Source organism: Phodopus roborovskii, unplaced genomic scaffold (assembly GCF_943737965.1).
Source record: "Phodopus roborovskii unplaced genomic scaffold, PHOROB, whole genome shotgun sequence".
NCBI lineage: Eukaryota > Metazoa > Chordata > Mammalia > Rodentia > Cricetidae > Phodopus > Phodopus roborovskii.
The window spans coordinates 2466621-2490945 of NW_026126605.1; the positions used below are offsets into that span (position 1 = coordinate 2466621).

Genomic DNA, 24325 nt, shown 5'->3' on the forward strand with positions numbered 1-24325 from the left:
GTGAGCAAGGTGCTAAATAAGAAGGGCACTGGCTCTTGTATACAGCAGATATTTTGCAGTCATAACTAGTGAGCTGAATCTGAGTCAATGAAAAGAAAGGTTTTCCTGAATGAGCCCTTAACAGACAAGCCCAGGTTAGGTATGATGGCACATGCTTTTAATCCCAACACTCTGGAGGCAGAGGCTAGTAGATCTCTGTGAGCTCCAGCTCATTAAGAGCTACAGAGCAAGACCTGGTCTTAAAAGAACAAAACAAAAGAGACAAACCCATAGGTTATTTTGAATTATCACAAACTGAACCAAAGTTTGTATATAGAGGTAAAAAAACAAAAAAGAACCAGTATGGTAGTAAAGAGAACGGGTGACTTAGGGCGCTACTCACCACAGTGCTGCAGCATCGAGTACTGCCTGGCACGGAAACAACACACACTGATGGGACACAGCAAAGAACCCAGAGATACAAACAAAGCAACACAACGGAGAAAAGACAATATTTTAAATGGAACAACTAGATAATCACAAGCTATTACACCATTACTACAAAAAACTAAAAACCTACAAACAGATTTTATATCCTTCAAGATAGTTAATTATTAATTCAATAGGCTTAAAGATAAAACACAAAGCCAAGGGGCCAGCAAGATGCTGGGAGGCGGGGGTTAAGGTGCTTGCTTGCTGCCAAACCTGAGAATCTGAGCTTGACCTTGGGGTCCACAGGGTGGCAGGAAAGAACCAATTTCTGCAAATGGTCCTTACACATACATACCCCACAAACAAAAGCAACATGTTACCACCTGCCCCCCACCAAAACCTCTATAGAACTGAAATATCTCCATGACTTGGTTAAGATACCAAAGGCTTAAACCTCAGGAGAAAGAATTGGTAAATATAAGTAAAAGTAAACCTGGTTGTGGAGCATATCTGTCTCAGCTTTGAAGAGATCCACTGTCAAAAACCAAAACCTTGCTCTACAAAATGTACTGTTAGAAGATAGAAGAATGAGGCCACAGACTGGGAGAAGGCACTTGCATAAGACCAAGACCTATCTGATCAGTTATTGTTCTCCAAAGTGCACAAAGAACTCTGATGTCAACAAGTAAATAATATAAACTGGGCCAAAGAAACTAAAAGATGCCTCACCAATTAAGATAAGCAACAGTAAATGAACTGAGGTGAAAAAAGGCTCTCCATCATGTCATCAGAGCAGCATGTATTAAATAAACATCGAGACACCATCAGACCACTCACTGGACCATACACGCTGCTTCTCCTAGGATTCCAGGTAGCAGTAGCTCTCAACTGGTGGAGGTATGAAATCTTTTTGGGTTTGGCAGAAGTGCTGAGATGAATTCAGGTGATCAGTACTTTGATGAATTCAGGTGATCAGTACTTTAGTAACTGATGGCCATCTACAAAGGAGGAAGCTAGGACAGAAGAGCCCACAGATATCCAAGAACAAAAGAAACACTTTTGCTTTTTAGCCTTTAGAGGGGAGGTTTCTGAGCTTAGAGGGAGGAGTCTAAATTTAACATAATGGTAAAATTACTACACAGGACATAAGGTTTTAATTTGGAAAGTTATTCTACTGTCCCACCCTACCTTGTGGCTGCTGCAGTGCTGTGGCTAATCTCCTACAGGGGCATCAGTGTATGTGGGAATGGGAATGGTGGGGGGATAAGGGGGTGGAGGCAGGGTAGGGAGGATGGAGAGTGTAGACACTTTGAAGATAGTTAAGGTGGTTTCTCATGAACTAATTATGTCTCACCATACAGTCCTTGATAGAACATCTCTCCACATAAAACAGACACATGGATGTCTACCGAAGCTTAACTCACAACTGCACAAACTTGAGAACAACCCAGGCAGCCTGTACTTGGTGAACAAATGAACTGTGGTCCAATCAAACAATAAAATACAACTAAGAGCCAAGTTAACATTACAATCTGAAAAGGCCACCTACAAATGATTCTAGCTATGTGACATTTTGAAAAAGGTAAAATATGGAGGAGACAACAACAACAAAAAAGTAATTTAAATAGGTGAAGAACAGATTTTTAGGGTAGTTAAAAGGATTCTGTGATGCTACCACAGGGGAGAGAGGGTCTCACTAAGTACATAGTCTTGACTGGCCTGGAACTCACTATGTAGACCTGGATGGCGTCAAACTCACAGCAATCCACCTGCCTCTAGAGGGCTGGTGCACAACCATGCTTTGCCTAAAACCTTAAAGATTTTGATTAACAAAAGTAGTCCAAAAAGTTTATTCCCAGGTGCAGTGACTGCTCACTTAGAAGGCTTAAGCATGAGTATTCCTAGTTCAAGACCATCCAGAGCTACATAAGAAAAATATCTCAAAGAAATTAAGATTAAAAAAAAGGGCAAAATATTAGATGAAAAATAATATTAAAATAGAATGTCCAATTTGAATGCCACTCAGCAGACCATTCCATTGACTTCAGTCTTGTGAGATCCTGAGCAGGATCAAGATGAGTTAGTTACCCAGGCTTCCCCTCTGCAGAACTGGGCAAGAACACATGGATGCTGTTTTCTTTCTTTCTTTCTTTCTTTTCTTTTTTTTTTTGGTTTTTCAAGACAGGGTTTCTCTGTATTGCTTTGGAGCCTGTCCTGGAACTTGCTCTATAGACCAGGCTGGCCTAGATCTCACAGAGATCCTCCTGTATCTGCCTGGGTGCTGCTTTAAGCCACTGAATTAGTGATAGTCTATAAGTTATGCTGCAGCAGTAATCAAATAGTTCTTCCCATTCTCTTTCCATGTTTAAAAATTGAAGCAGTGGCATCCAGGAAAGTAGTACAGGCTTTAAAAGTAGAAACTGTGTGTGTGTATGTGTGTCTTGACCTACAAGACACACAACATGGCAAGCCCAGGACTTAGAAATTTTTTCATGTAAATAGTAAAGGTCAGCTGGGCGTTGGCTGTTCACTCAAGAGGCAGAGGCAGGAAGATCTCTGAGTACAAGCCAGCCTGATTTGATATTGAGCTCCAGGACAGCCAGGACTACAAAGTGAGTCTGTCTCAAAAGTAAATATACAAATACTCTCTGGGCCCTCAGCCACTCAGACCAGGGAAGCAGGTAGGTTTACATACATCTTCCTATTCCTCAGCTCTTCCAAGTTCAATCCCCAGTCTCAACCCCAGCTCTGCAGCAGCAGAACATCATTGCAGCCCCATCTCTAAAGATCTCATTGATTGCCGCGCACCCCTCATTCTTTTACTCCAGCCCATACTCCCTGGGAACCCACAAGTCACTCTAGCCTGGGAAACAAGTAGGCTAACTGCTGATCTTCACCTGTTCATCCACTCCTCTAAGTCCAGTCCCCTTCATCCCTGTTCTGTAGTACACCTAATGCTGAGGCTCACTCTGCCCCATTGCCAGGGGACTAAGCAGACTCTGGGGAACACTCTTGCTTTCCTCCTTCCTGTGGAACCCTCCCAGCCCTTCCCTATTCCTGTCAACTCCCAATACCCAGAAACACATTTTACATGGAACCCCTAGTGCCACACCTTTCAGGACCCTAGAAGATCTTCCTATCAGGCAACACAGCCACCACACTCTCCTAAGAACCAGAGAGGAAGCAGAAACCGAGGAACAAACCATCCACCCAAAAAATACATAGCCAGATAGATAACAGCACCTAGAATTACAATGTTCCCAAACCCAGATGCCTAGACACCTGCATAAAAACACTGAGACAGTTTGGCCTTGGCTTGCCTGGAACTCACGCTGTAAACCAGGCTGGCCTCAGAGATCTATCTGCCTCTGGGATTACAGATGTGCGCTACCACCGCCCACCAAAGAAAGACAAAAGTTGCAACACACAGACCTATGAGTATTATACCTGCTTTCTCAATGAAGACTCTATAAAGGTCAGAAGGGCCTGGACAGATATCTGGCAGATTCTAAAAGACTGCAGATGCCAGCCTAGATTACTATATGAAGCAAAACTTCCAATTACAATAGATGAAGGAAAGAAGATATTCCACAATAAAACCAAATTTAAGCAGTAACTATTTAAAAATCCAGCCCTATAGGTGGTGCTAGAATGAAAACTCCAACCTACAGAGGTTAACCACACCCAAGAAAACATGGGGAATAAATAATTCCAGACCAGAATAAGAGATAAAGTGCAAGCCGGGCAGTGATGGAACACACCTTTAATCCCAGCACTGGGGAGGCAGAGACAGGTGGATCTCTGAGTTCGAGACCAGTCTGGTCTACAAGAGCTAGTTCCAGGACAGCCTCCAAAGCCACAGAGAAACCCTGTCTTGGAATAACCAAAAGAAGAGCTGAAGTGCAACCACTACCAATAACAACAGGAACAACAACAACAACGTAATAGGAACCAACAAATACTGTTTATTGGTATCTCTCAACATCAATGGTCTCAATTCCCCAATAAGACAACACAGATTTACAGAATGGATGTGAAAACAGGATCCATCCTTCTGCTGCATCCAAGAAACACATCTTAGTATCAAGGACAGATGTGTCTGTCTACATGCTGCCATGCTCTCCACAATGATGATAATAGGCTAAAAAGTCTGAAACTGTAAGCTGCCACCTCAATGAAATGTTTTCCTTTATAAGATTTGACATGATTATGGTCTCTTCACAGCAATAGAAACCCTAAATAAGACAGGCACCCAAGCTCATAAAAGAAACACTATCACAGTTTAAACCATATATTGACCCTTACACGCTGATGGTGGAACACTTTAATATCGGACTCTCACTAACAGACAGATCATCTGGTCAAAAACTGAATAAAGAAGTTCTGGAACTAACATTATTTATAGAACTTTTCACCCAAATACAAAAGAATATACATACCTTCTTCTCAGCACCACATGAAACCTTCAAAATTGACCATATACTTGGAGACAAAACAAGATTCAACAGATTCAAGAAAATTGAAATAACACCCTAAATCTTGTCTGATCAGCATAGATTAAAGCTAGATATCAACAACAGAAAGGTTACAAACTAATGGAAGCTAAATAACTCAGTATTGAATGAAAAATGGGTCAAGACAGAAATTAAGAAAACAAAACAAAACAAAACAAACTGGGTGGTGGTGGCATATGCCTTTAATCCCAGCACTTGGGAGGCAGAACCAGGCAGATTCCATAAGTTCAAGGCCAGCCTGGTCTACAGAGCAAGTTCTAGACCAGCCAGAGATACCCAGAGAAACCCTGTCTCAAAAAACCGAAAGAAAGAAAAAGAAAGGAAGGAAGAAAGAAATGAAAGACTGTCTAGAATTGAATGAAAATGAATACATATCACACATTTATGGGACACAATGAAAGTGGTTCTAAGAGGCAAGATCATATAGCACTGTGCCTACATAAAAAACTAGGAGAGATCTCATACTAACAACACATCTGAAAGCTCTACAGCCAAAAGAAGAAATTTCACACCCAAAGAAGTAGGTAGCAAGAAATCAAATTCAGAGCTGAAATCAATAAAATACAAACAAACAAACAAACAAAATCAAGAATAAATGAAATAAGTTTTTTTTTTAAAACATAAAATTGACAAAGTGCTATCCAAATTAAAAGGCAGAAAGAGAATACTCAAATTAACAAAATCAGAAATGAAAAGGGGACATAACAACAGACACTGGGGAAATTCAGAGAATAATCAAAAGGACATACTTTAAAAACCTGTACTCCATCAAACTGGAAAATCTAATAGAAATGGATAACTTTGTTGAGACATATCACTTACCAAAGTTAAATCAAGATCAGAAAGTTAATTGAAATAGATGTGTAGTCCTTACTGAAACAGAAGCAGTCACTAAAAATCTCCCAACCAAATAACAAAAGCCCACAGCCAGATGGTTTTAGCACAGAATTCTACCAGACTTTCAAAGAGTTAATGCCAATACTCCTCAAATTATTCCACAAAATAGAAACAGAGGAAACACTATCCAATTCATTTTATGAGGCCACAATTACCCTGATACCAAAACCACATAAAGACTCAACAAAAAAAGAGAATTACATTATCAATTCCCCTTATGGCAATAGATGCAAAATATTCAATAAAATACTTGAAAACTGAATCCAAGAACACATCAAAAAGATCACCTACAATGATCAAGTGGGCTTCATCCCAAAGATGCAGGGATGGTTCAATATACAAAAAAAAAAAAAAAAAAAAAAAAAAAAATCATTAAATGTAATCCACCATATAAACAAATGAAAGATAAAAAACACATCATCTTATTAGAAGCAGAAAAGGCATTTGACAAAACTCAACACCCTTCAGAAAAAAATCCTGGCCAGGTGGTGGTGGCCCACACCTTAGATCCTAGAACTTGGGAGGCAGAGGCAGGTCGATCTCTGTGAGTTCAAGACTAGCCTGGTCAACAAGAACTAGTTCCAGCCAGCCTCCAAAGCCTGAGAAACCCTGTCTCAAAAAAAAAAAAAAAAAAAAATCCTGAAGAGATTAGGGATACAAGGCACATACCTAAACATAATAAAGGCAGTTTGCAGTAAACTCATAGCCAACATTTACTGAAATGAACAAGACAAGGTTGTCCACACTCTCCATACCTATTCAATATAATACTTGAAGTCTTAGCTAAGTAAGACAACTGAAGGAAATCAAGGGAATACAAATTGAAAAGGAAGAAGGTACACATTTAATGCAACCCCCACCAAAATTCCAACACAATTCTTCACAGATCTTGAAAGGCCAATTTTCAGCTTCATATGGAAATACACACACACACACACACACACACACACACACACACACACACACACACCAGAATAGTTACAATTCAGAATAACAAAACTGTGGGAGGTTATTACTATCCCCATTTCAAATTGTACTACAAAGTTATAGTATTGACACAAAAACAAACATCAATGGAATCAAATTGAAGACCCACACATAAATCATCAGACACCTGATTTTCAACAAAGAAGCCATAAATAGATACTGGAAAAAACAAATGGTTAGTCAACTGGAAAGCTGCATGTACAAGAGTCTAAATAGAACCATACTTATCACCCTGTACAAAATGGAACTCCAAATGCATCAAAGACCTCAACATAAAACCAGGCAGTGGAAGTGCATGCCTTTAATCCCAGCAGAGGCAGGCCGATCTCTGTGAGTTCAAAACCAGCCTGCTCCAGAACAGCTAGGGCTGTCACACAGAGAAACCCTGTCTCAAAACAAACAAACAAACAAACAAACACAGATATACTAAACCTGATTGAAGAGAAAGTGGGGTATAGCCTTGAATGCATTGACACAGGAGAAAACTTTCTGAACAGAACACTGATAGTGCAACAATAAATAAGTGGGATCTAAACTGAAACTGATAGGGAGCTAATATCCAAAATATATGAAGAACTAAAAAACCAGGTATCAAGAAAACCCAATTAAAAAATAGAATAAACATCTAAACAGATTCTCAACAGAGGACATGTAATTGGCTGAGAAACACTTAATGTTCAACATCCTTAGCCATCAGGAAAATGTAAATCAAGACTACTTTTATATTTCATCTCAATCTGTTAGAATGGCTAAGATCAATAAAAGAAGTCACAGCTCATGCTGGTGAGGATGTGGAGTCATTTACCTACTTGGTGGCAGTGCAAACCTGTACAGCCAATGTGGTGATTCTTTAGGAAGATGGGAATTGATCTACCCAAAGGACATTTCACCTTACCACAGAGACACATGTTCATAACACCCAGAAACTGGAAACAATACAGAAGAATGGATAAAGAAAATGTGGTATATTTATGTAATGGAGTATTATCAGCCACAAAAAAAAAAAGACATCAGATGAAATTAGAAAAAAAAAATACATACATACATACATACATACATACATACATACATACATACTGAGGTATCCCAGACCCAGAAAAATAAATATGGTATGTGTTTGCTTATATGTGGGTATTAGCTGTTAAGTCAATGATAACCAAGTTACAATGGGTTAGGAACAGAGCAAGAGATCTGAAGTACAGATAGATCTCATTAGGAAAGGGAAATAGAATAATAATAATGATGGGTGGATAGATGAGAGGCTAAAGTGGGGAGAATAAAGGAAGAGTGGGATAGGAATATGGACAGAGACAGCTAAAATCCAGGGCAATTTGATGGTGGTATGGAAACCCAAGCTGGCCAAGGCTATAGGTTGTTCTCCACAAAATGACAGCAAGGTCCCATTGCTGAAGAAATGCAGTAAAGGTGGATGACATTCACTCACACAAAATGGTTGTATGATCCCAATGCAAAGCCAGTCAATCCTCCCAGGCTGGTAACAAAGCAAGCTTAAGAGATGGCTAGCAAATCAGAGCTGGATACAGGGACTAAGTCCATAAAATGGTAGCAATATCAAAAATTGACTACTAAATTACCAGAAACAAAGTACTGGTAACAAGAAAACTCACTATATGTCCTTGGATACAATGTTACAGGCAGAATGGTTTTGGTACTTGAAGAGATAAATGACAGAAGGATGTTTCATAAACCAACTTTTTGATGAGCTTGTTAAATAATCCTGTTGAACTTTTTTGGATCACAGAATCAAGAAACTGATAAAAAAAAAATTCCTCTTCATGATAGTAATTTAAAAGGCTGTTTCAACAGTGAAACATCATGGGAGTACTACCATCCCACCTGAGTCTCACCATCCTTCTGTAAGTGAAGAGGCTGGGTACCAAGTCTCTACTTTAAAGAGCCTTTCTCATTCCTTCTGCTGACTATGGCCCTCTCTGATGAACTGTGAATTCCTGGAAATATTTACAACCCTCACTTTTGCTTCTCAGCAACTCTACTTCCATTCTGTTATTCCCCTCTTTGCCCTCCAAACAAACAAGCCATGACAGACCCTGAGTCTGTCTGAAGTGAGGAAGTAGATACACAAAAGCAGTCTCCCTGGGAGGAGCAAGGTGGCTGAGTGGTCTGACAACTGGAGTTTCATGCCCAGGTAGAAGGAGAGAATCAGGTCCTAAATCTGTAGTAACCTTCACACATGTACTGTGTCGCCTGCACCTACACACACGTGCATGTGTCACACATAAGATCTTTAAATGTCACTGTGAAGTGAGTAACTGGAAAGTTTTAAAAAGCCGTTTTTCAAGTAGATTTTTGCAGAACAAAGATGACAACCAGTATCTACAGAGCTGAGCTGTGTTCTAAACACAGAATGACCTAAATAACTTTTACAAATGAGTGGAGGGATAACCTCACCAGTGAGCAGCAGATTCTTTATACTTTGACTCTTAAATTCAAAAACACTACACTTCTCAATAGGACAGATCTGACTCTAGGATATTCAACAACCCACCCCCTTTTAGGGTGTCCTTGCCTATAATCTCAGCATGTAGAAGTCTGAGGCAGGAAGTTCAAAGCCAGCTTGGGCTATACAGAGACCTGTCTTAAACAAACAAAACAAAAGAAACAAACAAAAAAAAAAAAAAAAAAAAAAACAAAGATTAGTAGTGTAGATCAGTGGTAGAACAGTTGCCCACTATGCACAAAGCCTTGGGTTTGGATCCCCAGCACAGGAAAAACAGAAGAGAACACAACACTAAAACAAATATGATGCTCAGCAGCCATGTAAAAAGCTCTATGTATAGTGGAGAGATTACAGGCACAGGGTTAAGGTATCTGTGTTGAAATCTGGCTCTATATTACTTCACAGCTTCCTACTTTTGCCAAACCAGATAATGGTACTGATCAATCATGATCTGTGACACATGCAGGAACTTAACCATAAGAACTTACCATTTATTCTTATTATTATTCAGCCTTGGTTTAGCCAGAGGGACAACTTAACATGGCAATTATCCTAAGTCTAACTGTACCTTAGAATTTAGTTTATCAGATCAACAAGGGATGTCTGAGCATGCTGGCACCCCCCCCACACACACACAAATGACTATAATAAAAGCTTTTTAAAAGCAAGCTTCTATCCCCTTGTGATTAGCTTTAGTTGGAAATCAAGATATTATCATACAATTTCTCTACTATTTCAAAGAAAGCAGTACTCAAAGTAAGCCGTAACTCTCCCTCTTCCTTCTTACATACAAGTATGAACCAGGCTCTTGGCATCTCCTCTTTGCCATTCATACATGTACTTACTGCACACAACTATCTGGTTTTCAGTCTAGTTTCAATTATTTCCCAAAATTCTGGGTTATACATTCCCAATGCTCCCAGACTAGATGATGATTTTAACATCTAGCAATTATTGAATACTAGTCATAAAGCAAGCTGTTCCCAAAGGTTCCTGATTTTCAGAGGTCAAGTGATTTTCACAATGCTACGGATTGAACCTCAAGTTCTGGGGAGTGAACATGGCTGTTCCACTGAGTTCTGTCCTGAGGCCTTTCCTCGGGGTTTACATGTGGTACTTGTTTTGATTTTTTTTCACAGCAGTTCCAGAAAACTCATCTTTTTACAGGCACCAGCACCACTGAAGGGAATGCAGGAGCTGCTGAGTTCAGACATAACCTGATAGTAGCTTCTAAGAAATCCAACAGTTGTCAGGGCAGCAGCTTCCCTGTAAAACACCTACAACAGGCAGCATTGCCTGAGGCAGGCCCCAGTGAGTTTGCATTCATCATCTCAGTTAATCCTTAGCAATCCTAGGTTAGGTACTGCTGTTACCTTTGAAAGTTACAGAACCTGTCTAACATCACAGGGCTTCTGTTGTTAAATAAAAAATTTTAATTGCACTTATTTATTTATTGGGGAGAGGGCACATCCAGCTGTGTATGTGGAAGTCCAAAGACAAACTATATGTATCGGCTCTCTCCTTGAACTGCATAGGAACCCCTGCCTCTTGGGTAGGACTCAGGTTGAGAGGTTCCTTCCTCCATAAGTTCCTGTGCCACTTATGGCCCCACCCCACTTCTAAAGGGAAGCCTCAGGATTTAGACTCGATGGTCTTGACTCCTCAACCCACTTACCTGTGTTAAAATTCCTGAAACTTGTTTCTCAAAATATCAATGACTTTTACTGTCTGTCAAATCAGTTATTCTTCTCATATAGTTTTGCTTTAGTCCATCACAGAATCTAAGGTGAAGTGGGTCACTGAAGTTTTAGCACTCCTACCAGGTGACCAGCCATTGTCCACCTATTTCAGACTGAGGGAGCATACCCAAAGCACTTTTTTCATTTCTGAACCAACTTTTCCCTCGTCTCTCTGTGTGTGTGTGTGTATACGTTCACGTGTAGGTACACAAAGTCACCAGAAGATGTCAGATCCCCTGGTGCTTAAGTTAAAGATAGCTGTGAGCCAGCTAGATATGGATGCTGGGAACCAAACTCAAGTTCTCTAAAGAACTAGTGTGCTAAAGAGCTGAGCCGTTCTCTAGCCTCTTCCCTGATTTCGATTTCCCTTTTTCATCATGAATTTATTGAGCATGTATGTATGTGTGTGAGCATGAGATTGTCATAGGGGAGAGATCACAGGAAAACTTGCAGGAGTAATTCTCTCCTGCCATGTGGGCCCCAGAGATCAAACTCAGGTTGACAGGCTTGGTGGCAAGTACCTTTCTTTACTCTTCTAGCATTTTCCCTGGCAACAGTTATTTTTTTATACAAAAGTTCAGAAAAAGATAATTTTACACTTCACAGGGAATTTTCTGGGTAGGTCAGGTTTAAAAAAAATTACATATACACTATAAATATCTGTTGAATAAATGATTTAATTCAAAATAAAACTATTTCCCTCTTTATACTTCAGCTATTTGCAGCTTCCCACTTGTAAGATCTTATTCACATTTCCTCCAGTCTCCTGAATTTATTCCTTCCCTCTTTCCCAGGGTTCTATCAGTTTTCCTCCACTCCTGCGATCCCGACCTGCTAGCTGCTCTGTCCTAATTTACCTGTCCTTGGCAGCTCTGCCATTTCACTGTCAAACTGTCCCAGAGAACATACCAACATGTGCCTTAGAAACCACAGTTAACTGCCTTATTTTCCATTTTAGAGACTCTCCACGCTCTGACCCCCAGTTCACCCCTCCTTAGGCAACCCTCGGGAGGTCACCCATATTGATGCTGAACTTAGTATGGACACCCGATCAGCATAGGGCATCATAGCCCAGAACTCCTGGACTCAAGCGATCCTCCTATCCCAGCCTCCCATGTAGTTGGGACTACAGGTGTCTGCCACGCCTGGCCCCATTCCATCTTTTCAATACTGTTTTATCTACATACCCACTCCCCTGACACACTGACAAGACAGTCACCAAGGAGGATGTCAGACTTAGCATAGAAAAGAAGGAAATGTAAAAGCCAACTATAAGGGAAGGAGTTTGCACTGGGTAAGGGAACTCTTAGGAATGAGGGTAACACAGGTATGTCCATTTGTCAAAAATCATCAAATGGTTTACTTTCCAAATGAGCATTTTGCCCTATGTAAGTTTTACCTGGGGGGGGAGGGAAAGAAAAAGGTCAGTAGGTGATAATCTCATTAAAGCCTGACCTGCTATTTTGCAGTGCATTCAATAAATTACCACAGCAAAAGACAGACAATGGAAAAAGCCTTGAAAATGAATGTTCAGCTCAAGCTAATGACATACAAATTGAATCTGGCCATGATGAAACAATTTGCAAATGAACAAAAGAAAACCTGTCATATCCAGATCTTTGCTCACAATGTCTGTTGGATCCAAGGTGTAGCTTTACACACACACACACACACACACACACACACACACACACACACACACACACACACACACACCAAGCATACTGTATAGTGGAGAAAAGAACTTTCAACCTTACCTTTATAGACAGAGATAAAATTTCCATCCCCAAATTATTTTCACTTTATTTTATTTTAAATTTTGAGTCTTGCTATGTAATACAAGCTGGCATTGAACTTCATTCTCCCAGACTCTTCTTCTCAAGTGCCTACCACATATGCCTTTTCTGTTTTTCTCCCCCACCCCCTTTGGTTTTTTTCAGACAGGGTTTTTCTGTGTAGCCCTGGCTGTCCTGTGCAGATCAGGCTGTCCTGGAACTCATAGAAACCCATCTGCCTCTGACTCCAGAATGCTGGTATTAAAGGTATGTGACACCAGCCCAGCTGTTTTTCTTTTCTCTTTTTGAAAGAGTTCTATTATGTAGCCCAGGCTGAGCATGAAACTATAATTTCAGTCTCCCAGATTCTAGGGTTCCAGGCTTATACCCAAATTCTAAGTATATCCTGAAAATAGGTTATCCTTTTCTTAGTAGCTTTTCTTTTGGATTTTATATATTTTACTTTGTAGCAGTATAAACAAAAAAACAGAATAGCTGTTTTTAGATAAGATTATTTGTACTTTCTATTATTGAGAGAAAATTTCCCTTTAGGGCTCTAGTAAGTAATTCATTCATGGAATCCATTCATAATAAGACTTCCTTGTTTTGTTTCTGAGCTTATAAATTTTCCTTTTTCTGTTTTTGTGGATTTTTTTTTTTTATCTTGCCCACACTGACTTTGAACTTTTCCTCCTTCTGAGAAGTGGACTGAATTGAAAAGTTTTAAATCCCTAGTTATTGGAAATCCACCACTGCTGATGTAGTAAGCCAATCAAACTGAATTATTAAATCCAGGTTTAATGAACAGGGAAAAGCAACTCCTGGGTGACCCTCAGGAGGGCAGGAGAGGAAATCATGTGGCAAATATGGTGGCCTGTTGGTGTGGTCTTGAGTACCCCCCTGGGGAGGAGCTGACCCTTGGCTGGCTTTCCTGGGGAGGAGGGGTTGGGACTAGGTATGGGGAAAGGGGCCTGATGTGGAACTTCCACCAGAGCATCTCAGACTCTGGGTATAAGGATGCCAGGGGCTGAGGGGGAGCTTCTATCAGAACATGAATGACCACTGCTGCTTGACAGAGTCCCAGCATTTCAACTTTTCAGACCACAATTTTCCATCTCCAGCACTCTTTTTTTTTTTTTTTTTTTTTTTTCAAGACAAGATTTCTTTGTATTTCTTTGGAGCCTGTCCTGGAACTTGGGGCTCTATAGACCAGGCTGGACTCAACTCACAGAGATCTGCCTGCCTCTGCCTCCCTAATGCTGGGATTAAAGGCATGCCCTGCTACCTTGCTCCAGTACTCTTTAACTTTCACTTTAAATGATTCTTGATATGTGTTATGGGAGTTCCCTTATGCCTTTCTCTTTGGCATTTGGATTTTGTGAAGGCTTTGAAGAAGGATAAAAATGTTTACAATGTCTCTAAACAAAATTATTCTTTGGAAAAAATCACCACCATGAAACCATATAGCATAACTTTGCCTACTCCCATATAAGTTAACACCAAGCTGCTAAAAAATTTAGATGAGTAACATATGCTTGATAAATTTTTGATAATCAAGATTTATAAATTCCTAAGATCTACTCAGCTTCACAATAGTTTTTATCTAGCTTTGTCTTTGTCCTCTTTAAGTTTAGCTATTTGAGTAAACAAAGACATACAAAAAAATCTACAATATTTTATAATGTGATATCTGATCCCCCCAAGAAGTCCTTTTCCCAAGGTCAGGCATTTAGACAAGTCCCCATTTCCTCAAGGGTTTAAAGAAGGTTCCTGCTTGCTAAAAAGGCAGACAAATTCTTATCTCCAGTAAGAGGAACATATGGCTCTACCATTAACATTTGACTGGAGCCTATTGTCAAGGTTAATACTAGCTTTCTCAGTCTCTGATCTCAAGCCACACCCCAGCTCACATGACTCCTATCTCCCATTTAATCCTATGTAAAACTATAGAGTTTAAAACGTGTATTCTTTTTTTCAGTGAATGTGCTGGCAGCCATCTGGATTCACCCTCAGACCATCTCCTCCCTTCCTTTCCACTTTCCACACATTATCTTTGGGACCTGCACTCCCTCACAAAACTCTCCTCAGCTTTCTGAGTGTTGGAGTTACCTGAAGGGGCCACTCCACCCAGCTGAGTTTCTAAATTCCTAATAAAAATAGATATTAATTTGATAACAGGGTCTTTACTAGTGCCTAAAATACATCTGATTTCTCATTCCAATCTTTCCAATAGACAGGGAGCTCCCCAAGGTTGAGAACTATGTTCTGTGCTGGAGTGATGCCCCACACAAATCTGGCCACTGGTGTCATCCCATGAGCTCAATGGTAGCTTGGCTCAAGGCTACTTCCCTCTAAGGAAGATGTTTCATGAAGACCCCTTTTTACCTTTTCTCCTCTCTCTCGCTCTCTGTCCTTCTCTTCTTTTTTCTTTTTTTTCTCTCCATGTCCGTCTGTGTGGAGAGCAGGAAGTGGTAAGGTAGGGATACTGGGGGCAGGGCTGGGTGTCATTGAATGCTCCCGGGCTGTGCCTGCCGCCAGCCCAGAGCTTCTCTTGGTCCGGGAGTGCCGCTTTTCCTTGTGTCTGTCCTTGTCTTTCTTCTTCTTGCTCTTCTTTGACTTCTTCTTCTTCTTGATTTCCCGGTAAGAATCATCTATCACCAGCTCACCGGCTTCCAGTTCCCCACCAGAGGATGACTCTGATTCTACTAGAATGGGGTCAAGCCCTGTAGCATCAAGGTTAGCACTGTGGGGTTCTGGAAGCTGGGAGGCATCAGACCCACAGCCTTCAGGACCAGGAGAGGAATGTGAGTCTGAGGATGACTTGTGCTTCTTCCTGGCTGTTTTCAGGAGGGTCTGTAGCTCATGTCCTAGGAGTAAAGCACCTTGCTCATCCCGAGCCAATTTCTTGGAGGACTTTTTCAGAGAAGCCTGTTGGGCAGGGTACTGAAAAGCCTCCTCCTCTACTGAGCTGCCTCCCTTCTCCTTTGGTGAGAGAATAAGTTTCATCTTTAAGCCATCAGGCTCACGAAGAGTCAGTGTCTCTGTGTTCACAAAAAGTGGCTTCATTTTTTTGGGTTTGTGGGCACTGCTCTCATCCAGGGAGAGTTCTCCACTGCTTCCATTGCCCTTCTTCTTATGGTGTTCCTTTCTGCTCTCCCAATGGCTTGAAGAACTAGAGGACTTCTCTCCTGCCTTCTTGGAGGACTTGGCCCCTGCTGCCAGTGGGGACGTGATAGCTTTCAACAGGTCCATTGCTGTGTCGGCAGACTGCGGGCTTGGTTTTTTCTTTTTCTTCTGTGATGATTCCAAAGACGAAATGTCTAGAAATAATCAAGAGAAGTACTGTCAACAGGAAAGGAAATAACTTCTAGCAAGTATTCTCTCTTAACACACCCACTGGCATGAAGCAAAGGCTAACAGGAATGATTCTGAAAGGAGAACCTTGGCTCCTAACATTCAGAAGCCCCGTGCACTTCTTGGCTTTGTAGAGTCAGCTGTTGGCTCTCACACCATTCTTGCCTCTAAAGCTCATTCTCTTCCTTGAGTCTTCACAAGAGACAGAGAGAGCATACTTGGAATAGAGCTGTGGGATTAAGGGTAATTACAATCTAGACTAGATTGCAGATGGAGTATCATTGGTTCTTGTGCTGAGGACAAACTCATTCTAGTGAGAGGTTAGTCTCATCAGCTACATGTAGAGCTAAGAAAATGGGTTTTGTGAGTGGATATTTGCTGGCTGAGAAATGCCCCACAGATACGCAGGTGGCCCAAGGACTGCATTTGGCAAAGGGATGCTGAGTAGCAATGGCATAGATAAGTGGATGATTCAGGGGAGAAGGAACCTGGTACCTTGTGTATCACAAATGAAGACTGTTCTTCTATGCTGAATCCTCCAAAATACCAGCCCTCCACCACTCTCCTCCTTCACACTGGTTTATCGGCACTCAGAACAAGAACCACTGTCCTGTTAAATAGGCCACTGAGTCAGCAATATCTGGGATCCCTTCCCCTACCCCGACTCCAAGAACCAGAGATGTGTATATCCCACCTGTAGCCCGTTCCCATTCTCACCTCCATAATAGTAATCATCAGGGCAGTGCTTCCTCTTCTTCTTGTGTGTGTCCGTCCCCAAGAAGAACAATTCACTGTCCTGTGATTAAAGAGGAAGAAGAAATGGGAGGAATAAGATGACGAGGTAACGGTTTGGGGCTGTTCTCCTGGGATCCTGGCTTTGAAAGACATCTGGAACTAACCTTTGACTTCTTCTTGGAGGAACTCCTGACCTGCGCAGCAACTTCTTCCTCTTCCCTTAAGAAATCTTTGTAAGACCGCTTCTTTTCTCGTTGGCTTCGGCCAGCTGCAAGTCCTATGTCCTCAAAGCTGTGATCACCATCAAAGCAATCTGGGAAGCAGAGATTCAGTTAGGGATGGAAATGACTAAAGTACATAAGCAACAACTAAACACAACAGTCCCATTTCCAAGTTAAAGTTACACTCAGTGAGTCCTCTGAAATGCAGAACTAAACTCAGAGGCCCAAGACGACTTCTGATGACCTGGCTTCAAACACAAGACTCAAACCTGAAAAAAATGCTTCCATGCTATGCAAATGCCCAATATGCATCCTCAGATATGGTTTCTTAGTAGTGAGTGATTTGGCAGGTAGACACAAGACTTGCGAGGGAAGGCTGGAAAGTCTAAGAATTCATGTGCTGTGCTGTGGGAGTCCAATGTGAGAGAGGTTCCTAGTCCCAGACTCATGCACACTGGAGCTGGCAAGGACTAAGAGTGCTGTGGGATCGCCCCAATAAACTAAAAGATTTTTATTTCAGACTCTGGTGTAGGAACCCCTGTCCTGGTTTCATTTCCATGGGCCCAGTCTGGAAATGATGGAGCATCACTTGGTCTAGGCTGTGGTGCCCAGTCTTGGTCTCTATATCCATGGACTGCAGGGACTGCAGAGGTTATGCCCTTTGGGATGCTTCTGAGTAAGGGGTCATACCTTCTTTCTTCATGGAGTCATCATAAGCCATGGTGGTCCTGCAGGGCCTTTGAGAATATGTTGGGTCACTGTGTCCAGGCTCCTTCCCGTCTACAGGACCAGGTCTGAGAAACAAAGAAGGAAAACCTTCCTGTAATGTGAAATCACTGTGAAGAAGCAACCTTCCAGGTGGAAATTCCAGTAATCCAAGGGCTGACTGGAAGGAACACAGGAGTATCTTGTCACCTCCTCACTCTGTGCATATACTGAAGTTGAACTTGCAGGGAGAATGCTAAGCTTAATTGGATTTAATTCAGGTATTAAAGTTGACATTTGAAGAAATATATAAAATACTTCTTAGATTAAAAAAAAAAAACTTCCAAAATTAATGAGAATTTCTGGAATGCCAACAGGACTAATGACACTGAAACAGGGTAGAAACTGACGTTAAGTCAGAGGTATGGGTTCAACCACAGTCACAGGGTACACAGATAAAGGCAGATGTAGGGGAGGACAGAATACACCAAATACCAGAAGACCACAAAATCCTACTGATAAGACTGATAAGCCAATAGAATCTTCTGTGTCATAACTTAAACACATATACAGATATTAATAATAACTTCTCAAATTTGTTGGCTATATGGAAACTTCCAACACTAACAAGCTTTTTTTTTTTTTTTTTTTAAAGGCTAGAAAGAAGTATGGAGAAATGCCATTTATCCACTGACAATAAAATTATGGTTTTAAGATTTTCCACTAAATTATATGTAATATAATTTAAAAGTTCTAAGTACTGGGTTTTGTTTTTTTGAGACAGGGTCTTCCTATGTAGCCCTGGCTGGCCTAGAACTCACTATATAGACCAGACAGGTCTGGAATTTAGAGATCCACCTGCCTCTGCCTCCTGAGCACTGGAATTAAAGACAGTTGTCATATCACATAGTTCTAAGTATTGCATTATTTAAAGCAGTGGTTCTTTGTTCGATTTTTTTTCTTTCTTTTTTGTTTTGTTTTTGTAGACAGGGTTTCTCTATAACAGTCCTGGTTACCCTAGACCAGGCTGGGCAAGAACTCAAGAGATCTGCCTGCCTCTGTCTCCCGAGTGCTGGGATTAAAGGCATGTGCCACCATGCCTGGTAAAGCAGTGGTTCTTAACCTCTGGGTTGTGACCCCTTTGAGGGATCAAACAACTTTTACAGGGGTCACATAAGACCATTGGAAAACACAGCTATTTATATTATGATTCATTTCAGTAGCAAAATTACAGTTATGAAGTAGCAATGAAAATAATTTTATAGTTATAATGTTATTTCACCACTATATGAGGCACTGTATTAAAGGGTCAAAGCATTAGGAAGGTTGAGAACCACTGCTATAAAGCATTTTGGGGTATTCAAGTTCAGTGTCTATATTGACTTTGAAGGTGACAGAGTTACATACTGCACTGTAAAGTAAAATTCTTAAATTACCCCAAGGACAGAAAATCTTTGAAGGATTTTTTTACTTTCTTTTTGTTTGTTTGTTTGAGACAGGATCTCACTATGTAGCTATGATTGGCTCAGAACTCACTTCTTTGCAGAGTATTTAAAATGGTAACTATTTTGAAAATATTTTCATTTAGTTAGTCAAATGCTTAGACTTACTCATTATTTAGGATTACACGTTTAAGCCCCATAGATAGATATGGAGAAAATGGCATATATGGGGGGGGGAGTTTTAAAATTAGTAGGGGAAAGTTTTAAAATTTAACAGTTCAGAACTTTTATTTACTGAGGCATGGTGGTGAATGCCTTTAATCCTAGCACTCTGGAGGCAAAGTATGGTGGTTCTCTGTAAATTGCAGGCCAGTCTGGTCTACATGAGTTCCAGGACAACCAGGGCTCCAAACTGAGACCACTGTCTCAAAAACAAGAACAAAAAAGATTTTTTGTTTAAAAGCCACATAAATACAATGCAGACATAGGCCAAAATTAAAAACAAAAAGAAAAGCATTGCCATGAAATGAAGAATGAATTTGCTCCAGGTAAGGGAAGTCAGAGTGAAGTAAATAAACAACATGAACTGGATTATTTAAAAAGAGCTGGCACCTCCTTGCTCAAAGGGCCTTTTCATGAAATAAAGGGTAAGAATGTAGGGTCAGACCTCATGGAAGAATATGTGTGAAGATGAATGGATGGATGTGTGTTTGTGTATACATATATGTATATAATATCATGCCATCAGTTTTTCTTTTCCTGTTTCAGCCTTTAATTACTATATTTCTAAATTAGAAACTGTTCTCCACTTCCCACCCATTGTTGCAGACTTAAAAGGGAGTGAAAGTGGATCCCTGGGAATATTTTTTGCCAGGTTGTGTACACTTTTAAATCCAGCACTCAAGAAAAGAAAGGCAAGTGGATCTCTACATTTGAGGCTAGCCAGTCTACATAGTGAGTTCCAGGGCAGTCAGGACTATTTGGAGAGACCCTGTCTCAAACAAATGAACAATGGTAATCTTTTCAGTTAGTACAAAATGATGAGTTTATTAGACAGCCATACTGGTCAGATTGGCTTTCACAGGCTGATATCAAGTAAAACAGCTTTAACTGAAGTTTCAGGCTTTTCATACCAGATACATTTTGGCATAAAATTCCTGAAAAATAACACTCCCCGCCCACAAATTCCAACAACACTCTTATTTAAAATTGTAATACAGCCATCAGTGCCTGGTTCACACCAATATACTTTTAATGGAAGCAAAGGCAGGCCTGACATTCATGAACAGGCTTTCCCCTTGAGAGCTTTAAAACTAATATGAAATAGAATTAAGCAATGCCTTATGGAGGAGGGAAAACTTTACTATAAATGAGAAAGTTATTTTCTGACTGCTGTAAAACACTAGATTTTAAAAAGGTGTGGAAAGGATCATAGAACTAGAAAATGATCCTGAAGGCAGGTGAGCACAGACATGCTGGCTTTATGTATTAGGGTTAGGCCTGCTACTACTGGAACTTTCTCAAAAATACTGAGAACATTTCACAGGTTACAAGACCAAATGTTCATAGGGAAAATAAGTGAGCCCTGAACACAAGTCATTTACCAAATATGTGAGGCAGTGCAGAACTTGAGAAATACCAAGGACTATCAACAGGCTGTGTAAACTGATGGGCCCTGAATCATGGCTCACGGTTCAGTGGTGGCTGACTCATTAGAGAAAGGACGGTACCAGGGGAAAATGTCTCAAGCAGCAGTGTGAAAGAAAGCAGAGTTCAGGCAACATTTATACAAGATTAGACGAACCCCTGATATTCCTGCCAAGTCTCAAATATTATCTAAGATAAATTGAGGGTTCAGGGGTAGGAAGCAAACTGGGAGGGTTAATGAAATGAAGAAAGTTTAGGCTTGACTTTCACATCAGAAAACTGCTACATTAAATGTTGGCAAACATAAAACAGGTGCTAAAACCCATTCTCTTGAATTCCATAATTTTGGAGTTTACAAAATTCGATGTTGTCAATTTGAGGAGGCAGAATAATTTTAAAGCTAGTATTTGTCCTAGTGTGCAGAGAAATGACAGTACAGTAAAAATACGAGTTCATTATTTATACTGTGCATGCCATTATAAAAGTTAATGCTTAGGAAATTTGAAAATTGTGAATTGGCTCTCCTGAGGCTTTTCTTCAGGATATGAGAAAGAAGCAGGCTGCAGTTCCACTTGGAAGTAAAACTTCAAGTAAACTTTCAGGCACAGGCTTTTCAGATAACCCAAGTAATCATGAAAAAAAATTAAAATCTTCAGAGGTAGTATTTTATTTTGGAAATTCAAACTATTTTTTTTAAAAAAGGTTCAGAAAGTGATTTTTTTTTTTTGAGGTAATCTCAGTTTCAGCAATCATTAACGAGTATCATCATTCCATAATAGATAGATTAAAAAAAAAAAAAAAAAAAAGAATAAAGAAAATCCACCCAGTAAGCTGGGCAAGGAAGTTCTCCAGGTGGGAGTTTTCCTCCAAGGCAGTTTTCAGGAACTCAAGATTGCCAGTCTGTGCAGGCAAAGGAAGAACCACATCCAGCTGTTTGCAGGTTCTGAAATTTTGTTGCTACTTCTAGGATGGCGCAAGTGAATTCTTCTTTTTTCAGTGGATTTCTTTCTACCTCGAATCTGTCCGAATTCTTGCCACACCCTTTTCCAAGGACCTACCCATGCAGCACTCCCAGCCCCTGCCAGCTTTGGAACTTGCAGATCTCCACAGCCAGGAATGCCCATTGAATCTTCTCATTGCAATGCAATTAAGCGGAACCACGACCACTGCACAGATTGGCTGACAACACAAAGTTCCATGAGAACGGAGATCCAAATTTTGACAAGCCACGTGCGATCAACAGGTTTTACTTCGGGTGTAGTTTTCAAAATTTACTTTGCTATGAGGAAATAGAATCGGCCAGTAGCTTAGAGACAGGGGTGGGGTGAGTGGTAGACATTCTCTTCTTTATATGAAATAATGTGGATCCACAAGTCGTGGTTCTGGAAGAAATGGGCCTGTATGGAGAAGACTCCAACTAAGAAGGCATGTTCAAATTGGGTTGCACGCAAAGAACTCACACAGTCCGAGATTGTTTATCCGCACAGTCCTCAAGACCACTGTCCCCGGAGTCCGCGCCGTGACACCCCAGGCAGTTTTGCTGCAACAGCTAGTTCAACAAAGGTCTGCGCAGCGCAGGGAGCTGCCCGCATCCTCTCCGGCTCGCCGCGCGCCCAGCCCTCTCGTCCGCCCCGGGACCTCTCCTCTGACAGCCCCAGACAGCCCGCGCCCCGGGTCCCCAGCCGCGCTCCGCCCGACCCGGGTTCCCGCGACCTGTCGGCCTCCGGCACCCCGGAGCGCCCAGGCGGCGGCGCAGGGGGAGGGGCGGCGCGGCCCGCGGGTCCCTGGGGCGTCCGCACGCCCCCTCCCGGCCCCGCAGCTTTCCCGCCTTCCCCGTTTGAACAGCTCCCGCCGCCTTCCTCCAGCGGCCCGCTCCAGCCCCTACGCCGGGGCGGCTCCGGCCGCTACTCCAGTCCCCGGCTTGGCCCCCGAGCTAGGCCGTAGCGGGCCTGAGAAGCCTCCGGGACGGTGTCGCGGGGCCGGAGCGGTGGGCGGAGGCCGGGCGGGGCCGTTGCCGCCCTGGGGTGGGGGTATGGCCCGGTCTGGTGGGGGCTCCGCTCGTCGCTACCTTCACTCGGCTCGCTCGGATCCCGCCTCAGCGCCGCCGACCGCCGCCATCTTGGAGAAGGAGAGAAAAGCGCGAGAGACCAGGAAGCCTCAGTCGAGCCCAGAGCGCAGACTCCTACTGCAGCGGGGCTATCGCGCCAGCGAAAGAGCGTCGAGCGCATCGAATGAAACTTGCTGAGCGCGGTCGCCGTAGAATTTGAGGATACACTCAGGTGTGAATTTGGGCTAGAAATCTCCCTAAACATATCACTTCCCACATCTTCTGATCATTTTTCAATAAAAACCAGTTACCATTCTGTAAAGAATTCGCAAAAAAAAAAAAAAAAAAAAAAAACACACCAAAATTTGGTAACTAGATTGACATAGTCATTTAACACCTCCCTTGACCCAAAGTCTACAGAACAGCCCTCTGGAGCTTCGCTTTGGATTTCACAGGTTCTTAATCAGTTACATTTATATGTACTTATCAACCACATACAAGAAACCCAAACACAACGGGTCTGATAACATTAGAAAAAAAGTTTTGCTAGGCGTTGGTGGCTCATGCCTTTAATCCCAGCACTCCGGAGGCAGAGGCAAGTGGATGTCTATGAGTTCGAAGCCAGCCTGGTCTTCAAAGAGAGTTCCAGGACAGTCTACAAACCTACAGAGAAACCCTGTCTTGAAAAACAAAAAAACAAAACAAACAAACAAAACTCAGAAAAAAAAAAACCGGTTTTGTTTTCTTTCACAAACTCATGGGTCCTGTGTGCAATTCTCTGGTCTTCCTGGTCACCTAGTGTACCCTTGTTCTCTTTGTACCCCCCGAGTCTTCTGGTTCTTTTTTTTTTTTTTAATTTTTAATATTTTTTTTTTTTTTATTTTACATGTTGACCAGTACCCTCTACCTCCCATGCCCCACACAGATACCCTCCATCCCATCCTCCATCCATTCTCCAGGGAGGTGTGAGGCCTTCAAGGATGGATCATCAAAGTCTGTCCAATCATTTGAGGGAGGGCTTAGTGCCGCCCCCCCCCCCAGGCTAAGAGAGTATCCCTCCTTGGGAAATGGGCTTCTGGAGTCCATTCACGCATCAAGGATACACCCTGGTTCCACTGTCAGAGGTCCCATAGAGTGCCCAGACCTCCTAACTGAGACCCATGTTCAGGGGGTCTGGGTAGGTCTTATGCTGGTTTCCCAGCTATCAATCTGGGGTCCATGAGCTCCCCCTTGTCTTCTAGTTCTTAAAGCAGTGATTTTTTTCCCCCAGAATATTATGCTGTTTATTTCAAGACATTTCCTTTTTTGCCTGACTCAGAACCATGAAGATTAATAGTAGTATTTATTTATAATTTAGCATCTACATCATGTC

The 24325-nt window shown here is 41.7% G+C and overlaps 1 protein-coding gene across 2 annotated transcripts in view; it reads right to left on the reverse strand.

Annotated features, from left to right (window-relative positions):
* Hmgxb4 (HMG-box containing 4) overlaps positions 1-23149 on the reverse strand; it is a 36939-nt gene extending 13790 nt beyond the window's left edge. The window contains exons 1-5 of one of the 2 annotated variants that reach the window (XM_051205921.1): positions 22975-23092; positions 17803-17906; positions 17056-17204; positions 16874-16952; positions 15188-16122 (exon numbers count right to left, since the gene is read on the reverse strand). In XM_051205921.1, the coding sequence (XP_051061878.1) occupies positions 15188-16122; positions 16874-16952; positions 17056-17204; positions 17803-17833 (1194 nt within the window). In that variant the 5' untranslated portion in view covers positions 17834-17906; positions 22975-23092. Of the gene's footprint in view, positions 1-15187; positions 16123-16873; positions 16953-17055; positions 17205-17802; positions 17907-22974 lie in introns of both variants that reach the window. The other variant, XM_051205920.1, reaches the window with a different exon arrangement.
* Between the last annotated feature and the right edge of the window lie 1176 nt (positions 23150-24325).